This window comes from Leptonychotes weddellii, chromosome 2 (genome assembly GCF_054177405.1).
Source record: "Leptonychotes weddellii isolate Sample4059 chromosome 2, ASM5417740v2, whole genome shotgun sequence".
NCBI classification, from domain to species: domain Eukaryota; kingdom Metazoa; phylum Chordata; class Mammalia; order Carnivora; family Phocidae; genus Leptonychotes; species Leptonychotes weddellii.
This window is the reverse complement of record NC_138370.1, coordinates 164,432,815-164,457,136: the sequence shown is the minus strand read 5'-3', so window position 1 is coordinate 164,457,136 and position 24,322 is coordinate 164,432,815. Positions and strand designations below refer to the sequence as shown.

The 24,322-nt window shown below is 40.8% G+C and overlaps 1 protein-coding gene across 3 annotated transcripts in view; it reads left to right on the top strand.

The window, feature by feature from the left end:
- The first annotated feature begins 3,996 nt into the window (after positions 1–3,996).
- SLIT2 (slit guidance ligand 2) overlaps positions 3,997–24,322 on the top strand; it is a 353,995-nt gene continuing 333,669 nt past the window's right edge. For all 3 annotated transcript variants that reach the window (XM_081812557.1, XM_081812556.1, XM_081812558.1), the window contains exons 1-4: positions 3,997–6,060; positions 8,785–8,856; positions 10,013–10,084; positions 21,481–21,552. In XM_081812557.1, the coding sequence (XP_081668683.1) occupies positions 5,882–6,060; positions 8,785–8,856; positions 10,013–10,084; positions 21,481–21,552 (395 nt within the window). In that variant the 5' untranslated portion in view covers positions 3,997–5,881. The remainder of the gene's footprint in view (positions 6,061–8,784; positions 8,857–10,012; positions 10,085–21,480; positions 21,553–24,322) is intronic.

The following is a 24,322-nucleotide window of genomic DNA, read 5'->3' as shown; positions in this document are numbered from 1 at the left end:
GGGTTTCCCAGAGCTCAGGACAAGAAGTTACCTGATCATTGTAATAGTTAATGGAAATACCTAATCTAGTCTTACAATAGCAATACAATGTTTTAGAAATATTTACCTAGTAATAGCAGTAGTAAGGATGAACAAAGTGATTCTGCTTTTTATTTAATGAACACTTTGGTCTATGCCAGGCACAGTGCTGTGTCAGTTTGACAAATACTATCTTAATCTTCACCATAATCACGAACAGTGGATATCATTATTTCCATAATATGTAATATTAAACTGGAAAAAAAAATAAATATGGCAAATTTTTTAACTGGCTGAATCATAATAATTAGGGCAGCTTGCTGAGATTGAAGCTCTTTCCCCTTCTTCAGGCCGTTTCTTTGGAAAATGAGCCTAAGCCTTTGTTGCCTCCGTGGGGCTGTACATAAAAATATTTTGGTGCCCCCTAGAGGTTATCAGGAATGTGCGGTTGTCAAATGCCCAGCAAAGAGAAGGCGAAGCCGGCTCAGCAGGCACCGTCCATCACTCAGTGCTGCTTAATTCTCTATACTTAAGTGGCTCAGATGTAACCACAAAGTAGCTCTAGAAACCAGTGGTTCTCAAATTTCAGTGAGCATCAAAACCACTTGGAGGGCTTGTTAGAACCAGATTGCTGGCCTTCACCCCCAGAGTTTCTGATTCTGTGGGTCTGAGGTGGGATCTGAACATTTACATTTCCAGCTACAGTCTCTGGCCTTTCTGATGCTCTGGTCCAGGAACCATACTCTGAGAACACTGCCCTAGAGAATCATCTCAAAGTTTAAGCCAACTCCAGAAGCTCTTCAAGTATTAATATCCTTGGGGTGCTGCTGCTGTGGGCCCTAGCTCTCCCCTCCTCTTTTTAGATGACCATAAATAGACCGTGTGGAGAGATGTGAACATCTCCCGTATAATGGTGAGAGTACCTGATGAATTATAGATTCCTTGATCCCTGAGAGTTTCAGAGGGTCTCTAGATATTGTGTGTAGGAGAACCAATTGAAGTTTGAGGTCAGGGAGCTCAGGTTCTGATTTCAGCTCTGCCACTTAATCAGACCTAACTGAAGACCAGTGTGCTCACCTGAATACAAGTAAAATAGCAACCATATACAGCTACACTGTGGTTTTAACTCCAACAAATAGCTTGGCACTTGGGATGCATGGAAAAATATTTAGTTAAATCTCAATCTCTTTGACTCTGGGGTTCCATATCTGTATTTCAAATGCAAAGATATTGTAAGAAAAATCAGGAAATTAACATGGGCACGTTTTGCAACAATGGAAAATAGTAGCATGAAAGCCGTTAAAGACAGGTAATTTTTCTGTTAACTTCGTGAATTTGATCAATGCTATTACTGTTATTATCTTTGTTTTCACTCATATTTACCTCTTTTTCACTAATTCTTTATCTTATTCCCTTCTTCCATAAGTCCCAATTTCATAAAGTTTTTTTCTCCAAAGAAAATGCAAATTGAGAGAATGTTTGCTTTTTATTTTTTTTAACTGTATGAGGTTTTAATTGTCTAAATTGTTTTCAAATTATCATAGCAACTGGATTTTTTTTTTTTTCCCCTCAAGATAATAGGAGACTTGAATGTTGACTCCAGTGGTTTCCACTTCTGTTTCATTCAGGTCAGGATTTATGGAGACCTCATGTGGTGACAAGAGGCACCACAGAAGGCTTTCTTCAGGATGGGTAGAACGCGGTCAAAGAGAAATTCAAATCTCATTTGGGAGCAACATAATCCAGGAAAATGAAGACCTAGAAGTTAATGGTACGAAGCATGCAAGGCCTCCAAAAAACACACTACAATAATACTGAAGGATACTATAATAATAGCTTTAGAAATGAGAAACCTGGCCAGTCATGTATAAATTTCCCTTTATTAACTGAAAAGTTGATAACACAGAGAAATTAATGTGCCATGTTGCTCAGGAATTAGTTGCAGTCTTCCTTTTCTTCTTCATGAAATCCTTGGACATAACTTCTAATATAAATGTTCATCAAATTTAAAAATGTGTTCCAAAAGGCATGTGGCTACAAATGTTATTTTCAGTTCTTTTCTTGACTTTACACAGAATGGAAAGTGAAGCAGACAAATAATCAAACTTGAACTCATGTTTATGACTTTCGTTGGTGCAACAATATAAATAGCATTATTTGCAAATATTGGAATGCAAGATATGTTTTTGCAATTAAAATACAGAATAATGATTCTAGGTGGTAGATAAAGTTGAACATAAATACATCTTGTTGCTGACAAGGTATCAGAGTTATAAAATTAAATTAATTAGTGTGGTAGTAAACATATTTCAACCACATAATTTACGGGTACAGATTAAAGAAAATTCACTGGGTTTGGTGTAGGGTGGTGGAAGAATCCTTGGTCATTCAAGGCACTTATTCTTTAACTCATTATCTTTACAAGAAAATGTGAGTATGCCTTCCACTTTTTCCTTCTTAAAGAAGTTACGTAACAGACCTTTAAGCTAAAATCTAGAAGGACAAATGAGTTAATAAATGTTAAATGTTTTGAAGTCTTTAAAAGAACAGAGCAACATAAATCTATGGCGTTAAAATGAGTAATCCAAAGAGTTCCAGTTTTGTTATCTAATAGGTCCCCTGTCTTTGGAAATGTCCTCAGAATAGCTTAGGATTTCCAGACCCGGCAAAATGAATAGGTAGAGATAGTCTCATTAAAAGACATTTTGGAAAATATAAGTAGGAAAAAAAGTTAATAGGGATATTCGTGAAATTTCAGGTTGAGTACATTCTTATGATAAGCAAAAAGGGGTCAATTTTCAGGGCGCCGACTATGTGGTAGGCATATTGTTAGATGTTGGAAATACAAAAGTGAATTGGACAGATCCTCTTGCTTTCAAGGGGATGACAGATAATGACACAAATAATTATCACACTATGAGATTGGCATTAAGCTGGGGGCTCGCACTACTTCCTGTGAAAGCTTAGTAAAATGGAACGGGACAAGGAAGAATGAGATGAGGGGCTTTAAAATCAAGCAAAGGAGCTGACACCTCTAGTAATCATTACTCAATAGTCACATTGGTTTTTGCTGGGAGAGTAGTGGGGAGCAGGCGAGTTGTAGCAGTTGCCAGACACCCATCACACTAAAAAGACAAGAGGAAACGAGGAAATTCTCCTTCAAAACATAGTGGGGGGAAAAAAATCCAGATCTTCCCCTAAATAAAGGAAACCTTCTGGTTACAATGTGCGTTGCTAGGGATTTAGTTTTCCCTCCTAAGAGAGTGAAATCAGACAGACACATTCAAGCCCTTAGGGTTTTGCGAGCATATTGTATATCCAAGACATCCACTGAGCCTGGTGTTAAGTGTGGGACTATAAAGAAAGGGTTAAACGGAAGGGGGTGGCTCAGAGATGGGAAGGCTGGCGAGAAGGCTGGAAAACTTGCAAAAACTCTGAACTTTTAAGCTCCCAAAAATACACATGTGTGTGTCTGTGAGCGCAGGCAGATCTATTTCGGTAGAATTTTTTTTTTTTTTTTTAAATCACAATCTCTCGGGCTCTCTCTTGCTGCGCTGCAAACACACTGAGCAGCCCCTCAGGATCGTGGCAAAAGCTGCAGCAAAGGCACTGGCAGCGCTATTTATTTATGAGTCGCGTTCAAAGCCGCCCCCTCCCCATTCCTCCGCTGCGAACAACCAGCTCAGAGGCTGGGGCACCTCCCGGGCCCTGGAGCTGGGGGCGGGAGCCCGGGAACCTCCTTCCTCGGGCAAACTTTGTCGGGGCGTGGGAGCGAGGGAGCGAAGGCGCGAGCCAGGGCGCGCGGGAACGCGCCGCCCGCCGCCGCCTCCGCCTGGCGCTGGCAGCCGGGGCCTCACCTCTCCCCGGCGAGGTGCGGGCGCCCCGCGCGCAGCCAGTGGGCGGTGCCGGGCGGCGCGGGGCGGGGCCGAGGGGTGGGGGCTCCGCTGGGTATATAAGGCCGGCGCCGGCTTAACTTCAGACTTGGGGTTATTTATTTGGGGAGCGTGCGGACGGCGGAGGCTGGCAGCAGCGGTGGTGGCGGCGGTAGCTGCCGCAGACGGTGGTTAAAAAAGGCGGCGGCGGCGGCAGCGGCGAGCGATGGGAGCGCTGTGGCTCCCGGGCGCAGGCGGGAGCTGCCAAGCTTTCCGAGCACGGCGGGAGTGCTGAAGAGAAAGGGGAGCGTCCGGGGGCCCGAAGCCGGCTCCAGAGGCGCGGGTCGGGTTTTTGTTTGGCTGCGCCCAGGGCCAGGCGGCCCGAGCGAACAACTCCAGTTACAACAACAACCCACCTTCCCGCAGCCGAGCGAGACTAGGGCTGCTGCGTCCGTCCTATTGTTTAGACACTTGCCAGGAGCTCGGGAGCCAGCAGAGCCACCGAGTCCCCGCTGCCTGTCGCCGCTTTCCCCCTCCGCCACTTCCCTCCCTAGAGAAGGAGGCGCGGAAAGCAGCCAGGAGAGGGGAAAGGGCTGGAAGGAGACTGGCTGTTCTGGACTGCGGCCGCCGAGTCAGGTGCAGCACCGGGAGCCGGGCGGCGTCGCGACGTCGGCGGGAAGACTGCCACCGTGGCCGTGGGGGACAGGATTCAAAGCCTGGGAAAAGTTCCTGCACTTTGAGAAGGAGGGCTCACTTGCGGGCGGCTGTCCGGGGGGCGGCCGAGGGGCTGCGTCCGCCTAGGAGCCTGCTCTGGTTTCGTCCACCTTTGCCATCAGGTGTCTGCTGCGGAGCTGCGGCGTATCCGGGAGACGCGAGGGGCTGACACACGCGCGCACACAGGACTGCCATTCAGCCGCCTCCTGGGCTCTCCTCGGAGTAGCGGATCCCACCGGCCCACTGCCACCTCGTCATCCCCCTCCCGGGCAGGACCCAAGACCCGGACACCTCCACCTTGGCCTTTGCACTCCTTCTGGCCTGCCTGCCAGCCAGCCCCGACTCAATCCTCTGAGGAGCTCTGGTCCTCAACTTGGCCTCTTGGATTTCCTCTGTCGGGGTGGTGACTAGTGGATATTGCTGCTGGCTGCGGCGGCCCCATTGCCCTTTGTCTTTTCTGCGTGACCTCGGGAAAGGCCCTGGTGCGGAGCGTCGCCAAGGACGCTGGGCAAGAGGCGGGATTGCCGAGACGTCCTTCGGTGAAGTGCATGTGTGTTTGCAAACCGCCCTCGGCTGTCGGGAGACGGCGAGGATCTGTCCGGGTTGCGGAAGAGCCGCAGGCTGTTGGGAGGCCGCGCGAGTGAGCAGCGCCAGAGCCCCGCAGCACCGCCCCGCGCCCCCGGGACTGCGCCCCCGCCCCGTGCGCCCCCGCGCGCCATGCCCAGTCGTCCGGCGCGCTCCGCTCCCCGCCCGCTGGGCTCTTGCGCCTTCTAGCTTCGGAGAGCCCACTTTGATCGAGGCCACCATTTCTACTGAGCACCTCTCTTGTCTCCTAGCCTCCCTACTGGAATCGGATTTGCAGAGGGGGTCAGTGGAATCGGAGCACTCCCTTTTCCGCGCAACCGGCCCCTGCATCCCCAGCTCTTTTACCGCCAAGTTGATCTTTCTGAGACAGACGACGCGTGATCTCACCGCAGCTTTGGGGTCTCCTTGTAGCCTTGGCCTGGCCGATCGATCTTCAGGACCTAAAGTTGCCGGAGGAGCGCCTGCCCTGCTGGAGGAGGGTGGAGGGGAGGTGGGAGGCGCGTACCTGTGTCAGCTCTACTGCCCTGAATATTATTACTGTTACTTCCATATTATTTTGTGTACATTTACCCGGACACGCTGGGTTCCTAGCCCCGCGCCAGATACTGGGCCTCAGACACAGCGCGATTCGCGCGGAGCAACGAGCTAAAGAGGAACCCCCGCGCCGGCGAGCGAGGAGGCGGCGGGGGAAGATGCGTGGCGTCGGCTGGCAGACGCTGTCCCTGTCGCTGGGGTTAGTGCTGGTGATCCTGAACGAGGTGGCGCCGCAGGCGTGCCCAGCGCAGTGCTCCTGCTCGGGCAGCACAGTGGACTGTCACGGGCTGGCGCTGCGCAGCGTGCCCAGGAATATCCCCCGCAACACTGAGAGACTGTGAGTATGGGATCTTCCACCGCCCCCCCCCCCCCAACACACTGGGTCGCGCGCATCCCCTTCGTCGAGACTGGAGGGATCAAACGGCACAGGGACATGTGCCTGGGTAGCTCTCTTGCACGCGCATCCTGGGCTAGAACTCCCTGGGAGGGCGAAGGACAGGAGGGCGCTGCACAGGGAGGGGCCGCTGCCCAAGGAGGGGCGGGCCCCCTGGCAGCTGTGCTTGGTCCCTTCTTCCCACACTTGCATCCCAGGGCAGGATACTTCTCTGGGGCTTGGAGAGCCGGGGACGTGGGGGACAAGTACTCGCTAGTGCCCCGGGCAAGGGAGACGCGACTTTGTTCCCCAGACTGTGTAAACGGAGTCACCTTGCGGTTGCCAACACTGGCGGGTCGATTTCAGGGCCAAATCCCAGCTTTTGTCGGCGCGGGGTGGCGCGGGGGGAGATTGGCGGAGGGGACTCAGAAGGGAGAAACCTCTGCTCCCCGGCTTAGTGTCACCCTCCTGGGGACGGAGGGGGTGAAGAGAAGGGATCATGGGGCGTCTGGGTCCGCCCGGGGGAGCTTCTGCAGGCCTCAGAGGGAAGGATGCCCCAGGACCTAGGCAGCTCGCTCGGTCGCCGCACGCCGCCCCCGCGACTCTTCCCCCCGTCCCCCACGTCCCCAGGGAGGAGGCGGCGGCGGCCCGCCCCAGGAGACGTGTCGGAACCGGTGACTGAAGAGGAGGACCTTTTCCCCCCGTGTAGGCTAAGTTAGGGCTGGCTCTCTAACTCGAACCAGCCGAGCGGGGTCCGACTGCTAAGGCGACCCTGCGGCCCTCCGCTGCCCACCCCCCGGCCCTTCCTGCTGAGCCCTAGGGCTCCCGTACACCTTTCTGGCAGTTTCTGCGCCCATTCACGTGGCCTCAGTTCTCCTTCCTTCCCTTCTTCGCGCTCTGCTGCCCGCAGACATCCCCGCCTCCCTGTCTCTGCGAATCTCTAATGAAGAAGTAATCGCAGACCCCGTGTTGACGGCCCACGCGCTCCTTGTGGGGCACTTCCCGAGTTCAGGGAAGTGGAGCATGGAGGCCATTCCCTTTGTGAACGCCGAGGCCGCCGCCCCGCGTTGCCCGAGCGCCCTGGGCGCGCTCCACTCGCCCTTGCGCGTGGGCCGGGCGTGCGCCGGGCGAGGGCGGCGGGGGCAAGCGCACCCCGACTCTGCTACCGCGACCTCTGCGCCCCCCGGGTGTTAGGGTTGCGCGCCGCGGAGGGGACCCGCTGGGACCCGCACGTCTCCACCGGCGCGGCCCGCAGCGCCTCGAGTCGCTCTTCTTATCTAACCCAATTCGTTCTCCCTCAGTTTAAAGGCCAGAGTTGAGCCCTTTCTTCCTTTGCAAATGTCTCCCACACCCCCAGCCTCTCTGGCCTGCCCCCCCACTTCAACACCCTCTAGCGCTGGGCTAGTTGGGGCCCTACCAAGGGTGTCTTGTCAAAATGTGATCTACCACATTTGTCTGGAGCTGTGGGTAGGGATTCATGTTATGTCAAATAGCCCATAAAAGACTCCAACAATTGTAGGAACAACTTGGTGGTACTTTGCTAGGCATGGAGAGTGGGTTGGGGAGAAAGCAATGCAGAATTCTGTGTTAGCACTTGTCCTTTCGTGCTGTTTAAAAACAGTTAAAAGTTTAGGCACTAACATGTCTTACTCAACAAAAAGGGAATGCACTCAGAACAAAATAGTAATTGAGTTTCGGGTCCTTGAAAAAAAAAATATCCCTATGAGGGATCAATACAGTTTTCAGAAAATAGTATACTCAGTGCTAGCTTATAGAATTCTATCATTGACAAAATAAGCACTTTGCATACAAATTTCCAAGATGGTGTTTTCTACTCAGAGGTAAAAGAAAACTTACTTCCGTGAAGGCGAACATTCAAACCGCAACACAGCCTGGTTTTACTTGAAATGATTGGAACCAGGGCAAGTTTAGATCTTGACCTAAGATGCCAGAAAAGGGGGTGGTGACTTGAAGGAAACGTGGTGCTGAAATCCGAACAAAAATGTCAGGGCCTGAATCTATTTCCATTATTGCCCCCGCTAGTAGTTTTGACTTTACCATCACAGCGGGGTTCCCTGAGCTGCAAATGAAGAGTTTAGTTTTCATACAAACATAGAATTGTTGGAAGGTAAATGCCTGTAAATGCAAGTCTTTGAAGTGCAGTTCTTTTGATGGCAATGTAAGGTTTTTTTTGCCTTAGGAAGTTTAGCCACCCTGCCACCTAAGGATAGGGTTCTGAATTTTTAAAAATTTCTTCCTGGGTAGTATTAGAAAATTGTTCTTCTTAACTTCCTGAGGGGAACTTTTTCGGGGTGTGCCTAACAATAATAGTTAACTTAGCAGAATACTTGTGAAATTAATAAACACATTCTCATAAAAACAAAAATTGAAAGCACTCCCCTACAGACACAAAAGAGGACTTCTGATAACATAATCACTTAGTGTTCTTGTCAGATGCCAGTAAGCAAGGACTCTGTAAACTTGCTAAGAATCATTAATATATATATATATATGTATATTTCAAAGCTTACTACTTCCTTCTCTCTTTTTCTCTTTTACTTTGCAAACTACTTCAGTAACTGGAACTGATCTTTGACTTTAAAGTTCTTATTAAATTTTTATTTTTCTTTGTTTAACTAGATCTTGATAGAAATAAAATGGAACTTTCATTTTCTTGTTTTTTCTTAGGGATTTGAATGGAAATAACATCACACGGATTACCAAGACAGATTTTGCTGGTCTTCGACACCTAAGAGTCCTGTAAGTATGTTCTTCTGCATTTTGAAGAATTTTCTTTTGTTCTTAAGGTTGAATATTTTGTACTGTTACTGGTCTCAGATTGAAAAACTGTCCCAATGACAGAAACATAAAATTTTAAAAGGTTTTGGTTTCCTTTCTTTTTTTTTGGTTTATCATTGTGTTACAGCTTTTGATGAAAATGTAGGCTTTTATTTTAAGGTTGGATGCTTGCCATTGAAACAATATTATAGAAATGACCTCAAATGTTTGCTATACCATACCCTAAGTGCCTTACGCATATAAATGTGTAGAATAATTGCTTTCACAATATGAATAAGTAATGTGAGACATTTGATACACTTTAAGGATTTGAGATTAAGAAAGAATTTAAGTGGGTCTGCATTTAACTTTTCTAGCAAACAACGCTTAGATGTAATTTCTAACATTAAAATCAAGCAGTCCAACTTTCCTGCAGTTTTTGATGGCAAATGTTTCTCCTTAAAAATACGCTGGTCATGTTTTGAATTGTTTATTGTATTTTACATTTCTGTAGTTTTTATAATATTGTTGCACTATGATTACTTCTTTAATTAGTGGGTAAAATTTGTTGTGAGGGAACCATCACTGGAGATTCAATGTAATGTAAAACTGTTTTTACCCACAGATTTGTAAATATTTACATTGCAATGAACATATACTTTTGATCACTGTGTGTTGGGTGTTGATCTTTTAAAGGACACATTTTGGCCATTATGAAATCTTCCAATTTCTGATGTATATCCATAAGTGAATTAAAGTATGTGTATGGTGACATGCTGTATATTGATTCTTTCAGTTAAGAACTCAGTCCAAAATCAGTTTACCAAAAATAGCTATCAAAACTGCAGTGTCATGGGTTGCTCCTCAGGATAACTGTAGTGGGAGGTTCAGAGTTTTGACTAGTAAATTTTGTGAGAAACTACATTAGTATTTTCTATCGAAGTTTTGTGCTGTGGATACTGTTTGCCCTCTGTGATTTCTCTCAAATATATCATCATTAAATTTGCTATTAATTCTCAAACCAGAGCATTGCTTAATTTTATAAAGGGAAAGAGGTTACAAGTTTTCAGTTGCTGAACTGAAACTCGCTCAGATGGGGAGTGGTAACATTAAGACCCTATTATACTTTGCATTTCAGTCAGCTTATGGAGAATAAGATTAGCACCATTGAAAGAGGAGCATTCCAGGATCTTAAAGAACTGGAGAGACTGTAAGTATTTTTAATTCCAAAGTTATGACGACATAACTGTATTTTTAAAAAATACTTGAATTTCAAGGGCCATGTCTTCAATTTCATGTCTTAGTCTTTGAACGTTTTACAGAAACAAGAGGTCGAACAAGTGGCTTTCAGGCTAACTTACAATTAGAAATTGTGGAATTTTGCACAAATGGTACTAAATTTTAATAAAGATAAAAAAAAAACAAACTTCCTTTCCTGAGACATTGATTTCCTTGTGAATAGCCATTGCTTTATTTGGTACTTAGAGAGGTACATGTTTTCCTTATGGTCTATCTAGTTTTTTATTTGCTTTTATAGGAAGAAAGGTAGTGATTTTATTTGCATTTATAGTATATTCTGGAAAAGAAAAGTTTACTAGTATTTATTTTAATTTTCATGCTGTTGCTTTGTGTGTCATTAAGTGACATTTGAGGACATATTTTAAATTCTTAGTGATACAAATTTGCTTTTTGATATTTATCACTTGTGGTGAATGTTGTTAGTAACAGTTATTCACAACTTTCATTATTTTATAGTAGCTTTCTAAATATTTCTCCTGGAAAAAGAATTTAAAGATTAGTAGAAATGGAAGCAAGAATTATATTATCAAAACATGGTCATTTTAACGTCGAATTTTTTTTTTCTTCCCAAGAAGATCATATGGACTTCAGATTTTAAAATATATTTTATTTTTTCAGACACAAAATCTCACGGATTGGAATATACTACTTAAGGGCCATTTTTAATTTATATCTACAGTATACATCTACAAAGGACAAAATCTTTTGTCTGCAATAATTAAAATAAATTACACACTTTGTAATTTGAAGTATGAATTACATGTCTCATATGTCTTGATAACTCAAGTTTAATAAGTTTGCATTTCAAGGGCAAATAACAGCTCTATTAAAAGTAGCAACAATTTCCATGCCTGCTTTAATAGGCACTTTAGGTAAAAATAAAAATTTTATTTAAAATAATGAAATATGAAGTTCATTTTAGGCATAGCACATACTCAGATTCACTAGGCCCAAGGGCAAAAGTTAATTCTGTGTAATTGTAAGTAGAAAAAAAATGGCTTGTCAACTTCTAAGATATTTGTAAATATATAGGCTCCATTTTTATCACCACAAGTAAAATTAAACCCAGAGGTGTCTATTTTACTGTAAAATTTTGTCCATGATAAATATTACAATATAGGGAATATATCTGTGGAATTCAAAATAAATGGAAAGTCACTACTTTGAGCTAATTTTCAGAGAGAAGTAAAAACAAGGTAAACATTTGGTTAAGTTCATTACAAAGTTCATAAGTTCATAACCTGTCTCTTAGTTTATGAAAATACTCTGAAAATATACTTTGATTACTTTCATAGGCTTTTATGAATAGTTAATTCCTATTGAGTATCTTGTAAAGGTGTTTTTAATTCATCTATTTACAAAGTATCAATATAATTTAAATATTTGGTAAGATGAATAGATAATTTAAAATTATAATTCAAACATAACATTTTTTCATGAACAATTTTTAGTTATCATATGGAAATATATACATATATGCATATGTATATATATATATATATATTTTTTAAAGATTTTATTTACTTACTTGACAGAGGGAGACACAGCAAGAGAGGGGACACAAGCAGGGGGAGTGGGAGAGGGAGAAGCAGGCTTCCCGCCCAGCAGGGAGCCCAATGTGGGACTTGATCCCAGGACCCTGAGATCATGACCTGAGCCGAAGGCAGACACTTAAGGACTGAGCCACCCAGGCTCCCTGTATACATATTCTTAAGCAACATCCAGTTGAAGGTATTTCAGTGACTTTTCATGCTGTCTCTATTTGGGTTATATTGTAGTTTTAAATATTTTCAGAAATGCTAGAACAGACCAAACTTTCTCATTGTTTTTCAAGTCACTTCAAATATCATTTGAACAAATTACTTTTTTCTAAAAATTATTAACCAGATGGCTTGTGATCTGAAATTTGATTAGAGTTGTAAGTAGGTACTATTTTTTGACTTTTACTTCTCCTGAGAATGTCACTTTATCTCAGAACAATTTTCAGTTATACTAAGATGCAGTCAGATGTTTCAGAGTGGGAGGAGGATTTGTAATTTTGAATGGAAACTAATATATATGCAGGACTTCTTTAAATCACCCCAGCTGTTGGCCGAAAGCAAATATTTCATATTTGTGAGGAAAAGCTGAGAAAATTCCTTTTGTTTACAACTGCCAAGTCCATCTGATGGAAGCACATTGTTATCTGACAGCCAATTCATCTCCTTGGGACTCTGGAATTCAAAACCATTTCTTAGGAACATTGTGGATACACTTTTCAAATATTTATTTTTTTTTTAAATACATTAAATGGTAGGGCAGTTGTGTTAAAGAATGCATTCAAGTTGTCATGAAATGAACTATTATAAATTTTGTTCAGTATATTATTTAAAAAATAAAAATAAAAAAGCTAACCAGGGGATTCCATAGCAAATTACTATGGCCTATGGGCATATATTCTTATTTTAGTAGGTGGTCATCAACATCACAAAAATTTGCCTTTTTTTCCCAAAAAGTTTCAAGAGACAATGTAAGGAACAGGAAGTGATCAATGAATTAACTTTTAACTAATCAGATATTGTGCAAGCTCATATGATTTTTAACAATTTAGACGTGCATTTTTAAATTCAAATTCTAAATAATGAAAAGGTGTGTAAATGCAGGCTTATGTTACAAATGCCATTCATATAATATTTATAGTAACGTAATTTTCATTCTTTGTGTGAAGAACAAAAATAAAAATATTAGTTTTATTTGTGTGTAATTTGTGGTTCTAAGTATTTTTCATTTTAAAATGATAAAATTAAAACAATTCCAAAGTGATATTTTGTGAACATTTCAAAATTATAAGTTTTTTCTTTTTGTTTTATGTTGATAGAGTTTTAGTTTGGTGTAGAGAAAGAAGACAAGTCTGAAAACAGAAGATAAGATCTGTGCCCTTTTAGAAATCCAACTTTTAATCTGTAAGAAACAGATGAGGCTGTTGTTATTGCTGTTGTTAGATTGAATTTAATTTTAGCTTAGAATGAGAAAGTCATTATTTGTAAATCAAAGCATTATTGCTACAAAAGAAGGATTTATTTTTGCACTTCAAAGAATCAGTGAAATACAGGGTTATCAGTCAAATGTCAAGAAATAGATGGATATTAAAAACCTTCCTCCTAAAAGAAAGAAAACAAAAAACCAAAAAACTTCCTCCTTCCACACTCCCTCCCCTTCTCCTTCCCTCCCTCCTTTCTATTGTGTGGAAAACAACGTCAGATAATAGGATCATCACCAGAATGTGGTTATGATTCACTGTAAAAGGAGTATATCTTAATCACACTTACACACCATGACCACACATTACTTCCTGTTTTGACAGTTTCGTACTATACTCCCAGACCTAACATGTGCGGTGGCAGATTTCCATACTCTGTTGCTAGTAGTACCTGCTTATCTGGGAATAAAATGAAGCCTTGAGAAATGTGCCTCATGTAGATGTATTAGGAGGTCTCCCATTTGTTTAATCGAAGTGTTCGACTGAAATCTAATTTAGTTAAGTAACTAGTTAATTCAATGGAAATTCATTAAGGAAAACAAACTACAAATAAACTACAAGAAAGAATTGGAACATTTATGGCATATACTCCTTTATCCTTCAGAGAAGATACCTGTGTATATCTGCAATAAAGTCTCCATGCAAAATTGTTAATTCAAAGTAATTCTTGGCTGGTGCGTAATGTCTTTGAGAGTTAAAAAAAAAAATCAAAAAAATCACATTGGGGCCCAGAACATTTGTGGGCTGGTGTAAAAAATTCTGTTGCTCACTTATAGTTTATGGGATTATGCTGCAGTCATTAAAGTTCTATTTTATGGCCTTTTAAGGAGACCCAGGCCACTTCAGTTTCCACTAGTGAAAATCATCTGTATTTATGGGTTCCTTCCTAACACAAAAGCATGAGTATGAGAAAGTTTTGAAACTGTTTAAGGTGGTCAAAAAAATGTTAGGACATTAAGTCCTAAATGCAGTGGAACACTTATATGCGAAATAAAATGCTGATATTCCTAAATTATGTTAAGGAAAACCAATAGTATACCATAGAAAATCTTGGGTATCAGGCTTTGCTTTAACTTTACTATCATCTTATACCCTTACGATAAGGAAATTACAGTAGGTGATTCAGGCAGAGGCTTGGACTGGTTTTCTTTTCATAACGATAACATGTGAGGATGTTCTTTTAAGACAAGTATTGCATTCAACTCTCCAAGTCTTAGTATCCTTAGATTTGAAATTATATTTTGCCTACTATGTCATTTGATACGCTTTTTTCTTTAAAAAATGAGTCCTGAAGTATTATGATGAAGCCATGTAGGGAATCCTGGAAAAGAAAGCTGTCCACTAAGACATTTTCAAGTTTCTATCAAGGAGATATAAAAAATATACTCATTTTAGTTTAGAAAAGTCTAAATCCCTTTACATCATGATGAACCTACATTTGACCAAACACTGCACTCCCAGGAGAGGATATCTAAAGGACACATCACTTTTTTTTTTAATGTGGTGCTGAATTAGTTCTCCTGTGTGCACACACCATTCATAAGCATGTGACAGCCAGTGGGAGGTGGAGCAATTACGGTGCTCTAGGAATTTTGTTGTAGGTCTCTACACATGAGTTCAAGTAGAGAATATTTTGTGGAACAGGTCTGAAGGAAAGCACCACTTATCCCCTGTTCATCAAGGATGTAGAGAATCCCCCTTCTGACTAATCCTACAAGTTTACAGGCAACATATAACACATTCCTTTTCTTAAAGTAAGGGCAAACCAACAGTGCTAATCTCCTTGGAAAAGAATGCAAGCTCATCTCAAAAGAATTGTTCTCTGGCTGCTTTATACTACCAAGTTTAAAATCACAGCGGTTATTTTCTTGGGAAATACACTTTGTCTTTCAAGAACATATCAAACTTACTCACAGGGGCCGAGTATATACCCTGCATGAGATGAAATTGCCATAGATGATCAAGTGTGTATCACTTAATCTGCAATATCTATTAAATGTGAATTATTCTCATTTGCTTATAAGCGATACTGGACTATTTTAATTTACACTGACTGATCATAGAAGGCTTTAATGCACGTGCATTATGGAAAGTTTAGCAGAACATTGAGTCCATCTTGAGAGGATTTCTCATGCATCGTTTTTTATGGGTCTTGAAGTTGAACAGTGGCAAGAAGGCCTGTTTGCTCTTTGTGGACCATTTTATACATTCTGCAGCAGCAAGGCTGTTTATTTTTCCCACATCTGTTTTGGGCTCATCCTTTGTGACAGTGTTTGCTGGATGCTGTGTCCTTTATACCTCCTCTGAAATGAGTATTTTAGTTTGCACTGTTACAATGTATTTGCGGAAGCAGTGAATGTCAAATATTTTACATTGAATTCTGTCTTTCATTCATGTTGGATACCTTTCTGCTTGAATTATGCATGCTAGACGGAATTTCACAACTTTACGTGGAAGGAGAGCTTTTTCTGCATGGACTTTTATATATTGCTCTTATCTTTTTTCAAAGCAATTTATATCTGCCGGACTGTAGGCAGTATTGGCGAGAATGCTTTCAGAATGACAGTTTGGTAACAATGGGGATGATTTGGTATTGATGCATTTGGAATATTACTTTACGAGAACATTTATAAAAAAATTATCTGATTGTCATCTTTGCAGTATCCATCTACTTTGGATGCAGGTGGGTAGTTCTGGAGCCCCCCACTAAGTGCTGCTGTTCTAGCTTCTGGCAGTGAGCAGAGGGTGCAGAGAACCTCGACTCCCCTCTGCTTAGGCACTTTGTAGTTTTATATGCTATTGCCTGGCATTCTGTAGAACGTGGCAAATACTCATTGATTGTATTGTTGTTTATGCTTTCTAAACAGACACAAACACCTATACCCCCTTTTAAAATCAGAAACTCTGGAGTGACATCAGAAAACTCTTGCTTTGAGTTAGCGATAATCATGCCTCCGATAAACCTCATTGTCTATTATACTGCTACTGCACAAAACTGGAAAACCTTTGGTTTCAATTCCATCATGAGATATTGATCAGATTGCTTGATCTTTCCAAACCTGTTTCCTCATCTTTGGAACAGAGATAATTATACTAGCAGTCCACGGTTTAAGTAAAATAATGTACATATAGTTTCACAAAATGCTTATCACATGGTTGGCATTTAAAGAACTATTATCATGCATTTCAACAACTCTCCTCTTTTTCAAAGTTCAGTTTACGCATTATTTTATCTTATTGAGCTAATAAAATGTGTACATAATAAATTTGACTTTTGTACATTCATATTTACTATCGTTTTCCTTCTGATTTTCTTATCATGGCATATGGCAATAGAAGAGATGTGAAGAATGTACAAAACTTCCTTCAAGTTTTGTTTCAGAGTATTTCTCATAATTGCTCTGAAGATGTAGAGAAATGCCAAGAAGTAAGGAGAGTGAAGAGGAAGCAATATTTTTACAAAAAGTTTGATTTATCCATCTAAATAATGCATAAATGTTAAAAATCTTTGCCTTAAAAATGTTAGAATAAAAACATTAGAAGAAACAAGTAGAAGTTTACCTGAAAAGAAGGCATTTTTATATGACAAATAGGAGCTTGTACATGATAAGCCCATGAAGGCAGTATTTACTGAATGCGTATTACAGACTGGGCACACTGCTAAAATACTTTACATTCACAACAACAGGAAAAATTGTTTCCATTTTACATTTTGAATTGGGTTGAAGGCTGCACATACTCATGGAATTGAGGTAAAAGTTGAAAAAATAAGAGACTGTCACTTTTACCAATGGACAAGACATAGAAGCCGCTGACAGATCATTTAAAGCAATGCTTGTCAATGATGCTCAGGCTGCCCTTCGCATTGAGGTTAAGAATCAGCATTTCAGAGGCCAGTGGTGTTTTGTGCGACACAGAAAGATCCTTCACCCCACTGAAGGTCATGCTCAAAAATAGCTGTAACACAGAGGAAATGGTTATTGGGATCCTGTCATCTTTGCCCTAAGAAAAAATGTCTTTGAGATACACTTGACACCTTTCTGAAGTCCTGAATTGCCATCCAGAGGATCTCAGTTAGCCCTGAGATCTTGTGGGCAGATTCCATCTAGCTGGTGATGGCTCAAGGGCTACGTGTAACTGTCTTTCCTTTGACACAATGGAGTGTCCTTGCTCTGAACAATAGGTAACTGACCCACCTGGTCAGCTTAATGGAGCCAATGTAGGCTGGCTCCCATAAATCCTCCTCAGAGATACATTTAGTTCACTACATGAAGTTTTTCTGTTCTGGGACCATCAGATTTTAGTTTCTTTAACTCATTTACATGAGGATTATTATGGCACTGTCCTCGTCAAGCTACTGAGAAGTATTCTGTGTCATTTGAAGATGCTAGCTAGGTTATTTATTTTCCAGCCCTGTTTAGAAATTGTTATGCACCTTAGTGGTCTTTAAAATAATTCTGGATTTTAAAAGATTCCTCTTTAACTTAAGAATTTAATTTCTGGTCATTTTACAAGAAATCCCTGCTTTAAAATTTTTCCCTTCATTGAATATTTTGGGAGAATTTCACCGTTTATTTTAATGTTTGTATTTCCATTTATTCTTAGCACTGATGGAAGAAAGAACAGGAACCCCAAGTGTACTGATACTCGTTTATAGGGGAAAAGGATTCGTACTGTTGTTTCTATGCCTGTTATCACATCACTTATTATCTGCTTTTCTGGTATACTACGCTGTCTTATGCTCCTGTTTGGTTTAGACAATGTTAAGATCATTCACAATAATTTTCATGAAACGGTAAATTACCTGAATTCAGAGAAAATGATTTTATACACGTTTTCATTTTGCTCTCAAACTTCAGGCATTTTAAACAGAACTTTAAAACAGTGAGTTGAATATCGAGCTCGTTTTTTTTTTTTTTTTTAAAGATTTTATTTATTTATTTGAGACAGAGAGAATGAGAGAGAGCATGAAAGGGAGGAGGGTCAGAGGGAGAAGCAGACTCCCTGCCGAGCAGGGAGCCTGATGCGGGACTTGATCCCGGGACTCCAGGATCATGACCTGAGCCGAAGGCAGTCGCTTAACCAACTGAGCCACCCAGGCACCCAAGCTCGTTTTTTTTTTTTAATTGTTTTTTTTTTTCGAGTGGTTCATTCATAGATATTAAAGAAATAGACTCTATAAAGCTATGTTTTTCCCGAGGAAAGGTTGATGAGAAGTACAATTTCAGTATTATATTATTTTGAATTAATGTTTAGAAATGTTTGGTGTGTGTCTCTTTGATAGAAGTGATTCAGAGGATACATTCTCGAATCACCCTACCTGAATTCAGAGTTTAGCTCTACTTTTTATGAGCTGTATACCCCTCTCCAGGATGGCAGTAACAACAGTACCTGCTGTTGGGGTTGGTTCTGAGGAATGAATGAGATAATTCATGCAAACCTCTCAGAACAGTGATCATCACGTAGTAGCTTCGTATATGTTAGCTGTTGCTCTTAGAGTGAATTAAGAATGGCTGGGAATATGAAAGGAATAATTAAGAAAAGACACTGCTTGTACCCAATCCAAAATATCTACTTCTCAGGATCTCTGAATTTGTTTAGACATACTGGATTCCTTCCAACTTCTAGATGATGTTGAGGATAGCAGGGGGAGGGAGGTTGATGGGAGGGAAAGGGGGTAATTGCTGTATAGGGCCCATGAAAGCAAGTTTGGTGGTGGGGCTTTGGTTAGCTAGAGAGCGGCATAAAAACTAAGGCAGGAACCTCAGAAAGCAACCCAGAGGAAAGTTGGCTGAATATAAAATGAATATGCTAGCGTTTTGCTGAACTATATCAAAATGCAAAAAGAGAAGAATGTTCTCATTTAGCGTTTCCTAAGAACCCACTGAGTGCCAGAGAATAAGGGAAAGGATACAAAGATGTGGTCTTTATACTTGAAGAGCTTACAGTCTACTGGGAAACAGACGAGTATGTGAATAAATACAATACAGTGTTAAGGGCCCTTATTTATCAAATGCCATGGGGGTATGGGGATACAGCCAAGGGAGGAACTACCTCTGTGTAGGGGAATCAGGGAAGCTTCACATAAGATGTAAGAAAGCACCATCTGAGGGCGCCTGGGTGGCTCAGTCGGTTAAGCGACTGCCTTCGGCTCAGGTCATGATCCTGGAGTCCCGGGATCGAGTCCCGCGTCGGGCTCCCTGCTCGGCAGGGAGTCTGCTTCTCCCTCTGACCCTCCCCCTCTCATGCTCTCTCTCTCTCTCATTCTCTCTCTCAAATAAATAAATAAAATCTTTAAAAAAAAAAAAAAAAAAAAGAAAGTACCATCTGAAAAAGGAAAGCTCCCCAAACAGCAGGGACTAGGGGCTTGAAGGAGCATCCTAGTTGTGGCTGGAGAATCCTGGAGGATATTTGATAGTCCAGTGGTTTGGGTGAGATTACGATAGCCCATGTTGCCATTTTAGAAATCGAGATTGGCTCTTTGAATAATGGGAGTCTTTCCAAGAGTAGTTGCTTCCCTGGAAAAATTCTAATTGCTACAAATACTGAGTATTTGTAGTTGATTTTTTGAGAGAAAAATGTAACAAGGTCATAATTAAGTTGCATTTTATCAGAATTGTATAATAGTAGATTCTGGAAGTACTCCTTCCTCAGAAGTACTCCTTCCTTTCTCCATGCCCAGCAGAGAAAAATAAATAGTAATAGCTTTTGGTTTCACTTTAAATTTAACCTTGTTATATGCTTTATTTATAAAAATTAGTGTAAGTGGGAAGAAATTCCACCCTTTCACCACTAATTTTATTATTTTCCCCCTAATTGTCTTGGCATACTTTTTTATGAGTGTGCATTTTATTAAGTGTTGAGAATGTTTCTGTAGGTGATCAACTTCTTCATAATAGGAGTTTATGTAGTAAAAGTTACAGTTTTCATCATTGCCTCATGGCATTTTGGAGTTAGAAGAAGTTCTGGAGTTCACCTGGTGCAATTTTTCACCTAATGCAGGATTTCTTTTATTATGTCCTTTGCAGGAAAAACACACAAACAAACAAAACACAAAGCCTCTGCTTGAATATAAGTGGAGTGAAGAGTTTAGAGTTTCTCAAGGCAGATCATTCCATTTCTTTTAATCCTTGGAAATTCTCTAATTCTTAGAAAGGTCTCCCTTATCATCTACTTTCTTAAGAGTTTTATAATCACTAGTGCCATTTCTGCCCTCTGCATATTAAATAAGTATAATTTTGCTCCTATCTGATGACCGTTTATGTATGTCAAGATTGATATGCCTTCTTTTCCTGTCCTTTTAACATTATATTTAAGACTCAAGAAATACCTGTAGCTTCCTCAAAGTGACATTAGTTTTCTGGACCTTCTTACTCTCATCTACAGCTATAGCGACCTGTAAATCATTTAAATGTACATTTTTGCATCAGCTTGTCATTATTTTATTCAAATTTGGGAAAAGCAGAGAGTTGGACATTTATTTTTACTGAAATGTTAAATTGTCCACTTAAAATGAATGGGGTTGGGAGATTACTACATCAGCGCCAGAATCTACCCGCTGTTAAACAAGCATGCACACTCCAGAAGAACTTAGTTACATGGCATCACGGCTTAATTGAGTTAGGGTTGCAATCACGTTTTTTTCCTAAATTCTAAATTTAACTTCATATCAGGCAAACATTTAAAAAAGCATTATCTAAACATATTTAGCCACCACAATTAGTTATAACCTAGCCTTATTTTCAGTGAATGCTCAAGAACTGTGGGTTTAGGTTTGGAGTTTGCAGTTTTCCTCTGCTTTCGCCCATAGGGACAAATCGTGCTGACATTTTCTCACACTTTTTTTCCACAACTAAGCAAGATGCTAACAAAATTGAAATTTCCATGTCCCCCACTATGCCTTGGCTGAAAATTTAGGTCATCCAGGACAGCGTGTGAATTATTTTAGGGCACCGTTTACTGTGTACAGCACTCGCCTGACCTAGACACCGGAGTCTGAGTCAAGACATCTTTTTTCATTGTGTGTATTCTGGATGACTGATGTTGCACAGACAGGAGGTTAGGGTTTAGGCCCGGGGAATCATCTGAGTAAGAGTAATGGAAAATTGCTTTTAAAGAGTCAGGTAACAAAAGGTGTAAGCAACTTCTGATTTGCAATGCTTTATTTCTTTTGAATGTCATTTCTTTCTTTCCCGAAATACAGGATGAGGCATGACACGACCAAATCACAGACTCATTGTTGGGTATTTTCTGTGTAACATACGCTTTGTTTTTGTTTTTCTCCAAAGGCGTTTAAACAGAAATCACCTTCAGCTGTTTCCTGAGTTGCTGTTTCTTGGGACTTCGAAGCTGTACAGGCTGTAAGTAAGACAGAAATAGTTATTGTTGCTTTGTGTAGTACCTTGTATTTTATTAAATGTATTTTGGATCTGTTTCCTTGGGCTTTCCTGGAATCTATTTACCGATAGATTAATGGATTAAAAGTTTGCCTTTTTTTTGTCTTATGGAAATTTATGATTGGTTTTCCAGTGGTTCCCGTTGTTTTATTTGGTTAGCATTTAGTGGTTTATGTATGCGTCGTTGTAATTGTATTATTCTTTCTGGGTTATGTGATAATGAGGAGATTTACCTTATTTCTTTATGGAAACTTCTGATTAAGTTCTGAAGGGGAAAATTGCCACTGTACTTCCTCTTCAGAGGAAGTGTGGCGGTGTTTTCTTGTAAAGTTAGGGTTCTTAATGTCAGCTTTCTTGACATTGTTTCTGTACTGGGGTGGTGTTTATTAGTCTGGAAATATTATTATAAGGTATTTAAAGAGGGCTGTAAATTTCCTCTTAAATGTTCCCTTTAAAGCCAGAGTTCCAAACTCTGCAATAGGAGTGACTGTAAAGGTTTCCCAACAAATACTTCCTAGACTGTTAACGGAAATACTTCTTTGGAAGGAGCATAACATGAGTTTTAGGCAAAATTAGTTTTTCCTCCCTGGAATGCTTGTTCTCTGACCTAATATGTAATAGTGGAAACACATTTTCAAAAGCTTTTAAAATGAGATTTTCCACCATATGAATGATTTTGTGCAGATGGGAGATAAGCTACAAAGTGTTGGAAAAATAAATAACAATGATTATTGACGTTCATGGACGTTGTGACAAAACTGTTGGGATATACAGAATAAAGTGCTCAGCATGGCTCCCACTGGGATGATGGGGATGTCCCGTAGCTTTGTGTTTGTAGGGAAAGTGAGCATGTTGCTTTTTTCCAGATTTGGCTTCATCGTAGCCTGTTAGTTCAATATTGTTGTTATCAGTTCCAGAAGGAGGAGGACTGTCCTCTCAGAGCCCTCCCTGCCTTGTGGCCAGGATCTTTGTTAGGTCCTCCTGATGCCTTAGCTCACTATAGACAGAACTGTCCCAGTGGGCAAATGTGCAGCCAGCTAACACACGCCGTCTCCTCTCTAGAGTTTGACCTTCTTGGTATTGTTCCTCTAAGGATAGCCAAAGTCACCTGGCAGGATTTCTCCTTCTTGTGCTCCCTGCTGGTTAACTGGCTCAATTTAAGTAAATTAAAAAAAAAAATCAAAGAAGAAACTTGAAGATTGACTTTAAGTAAGAATTCCGTAAGGACTATTTTGACCAAGGAAATAGGATCTAGGCTATTATAAAGATTATATATATGTATGTAAGTTGACACTTATATTTAAATATTTCTGCCTAGTTTCCAAGAAAGGCCACAGAGATGGTTTTAAGAGTCATTCTACTTTGTGCTTTAAGTTTTTGTGATTGAGGAGACTGAAGCCTGTTGTACAATGAGGCATATGAAACTACCACTTTGCTGAGTGTCCATATAAAAGCAATCCACACCAGTCTAGGTAATTTTACATTTTCTATGTAGCTATGAAAATATAACTTAAATGAATGACTGTCATCTACAATTAAAAGTATTAAGCTAAAGAAGGGAAAATTCTACACTGTCTCTGAGGAACAAGAATATGTGGTTTTTAGTCTAGAAGTACTTGGATTAATTTTCTTTTTTTTTTTTTTAAAGATTTTTATTTATTTATTTGAGAGAGAGAGAGAGCACATGAGAGGGGGGAGGGTCGGGAGGGTCAGAGGGAGAAGCAGACTCCCTGCCGAGCAGGGAGCCCGATGCGGGACTCGATCCAGGGACTCCAGGATCATGACCTGAGCCGAAGGCAGTCGCTTAACCAACTGAGCCACCCAGGCGCCCTTGGATTAATTTTCTTAGGAGGCTTCAAGTGGTGTAATCCAGTGCAGAATTCTCTTATCAGCAAATTATATTCTGTTGATCATTTTTTCCTCTTGGACAATATCACATAGTGGACCAACAGATTTCGTCTTTTATGTTGTTGTGATTTTGTAACTTTAGGAAGCCACTGTATGAAGAGAGAACTGACATCTTCAAGAAGTAAATTATAGAAATAGAACCCATAAAACTCTCAGGCAGTATTTTCTAGTTAATTAAAAGCATGTAAAAAAATGGGAAAATGGGCAGCTAGAAAATGCATTCAGAGTTATGATTTACCTGTTTGGCTCAAATGATTTCCTCTGGGTAGTTTTGGAAGATAAAGTTTTATTTCTTAGGGTTAGTGGCAAGAGGGACTCGAATGCTTTGATGTTCCCAAAGTTACAGATTGATGGCTTAATGTTTAATATTGACTGGGAATTAACACCTGACATAAGCACTAAATACATGTGAAACATAGTGGTGTAATTTTTTTCTGCATCCTCACGTCAGGAATCTTCTTTTGAGTTGAGGCACTGTTGTCCCACCTGAATTAGATTTAGTGAATTGTTACCAATGATACTTCTCTTGAGAGGATAAGTTATAAACTACATGTGACCACTTTTTTATGATTAATTGGATTAATTAATTGGATTAAAAAAACACCATTAAATGTGTTTAATAAATAAAGGAACAAAAGCTTGTGAGCCTAATTGCCTGGCCAGTGTAATTTCCAAGAGGAAGGATTCAAGTTAAGATTTTTCTTCATGTGATATAGGTGCCTAGTAGTTCACCCGAAACAAATGTTCTAACAGATGGAAAAATGTGCATAAATCTACAAACAAAAATGTCCTCTAAAATGTTCATTGAAAAATGAATCTTTCTGGG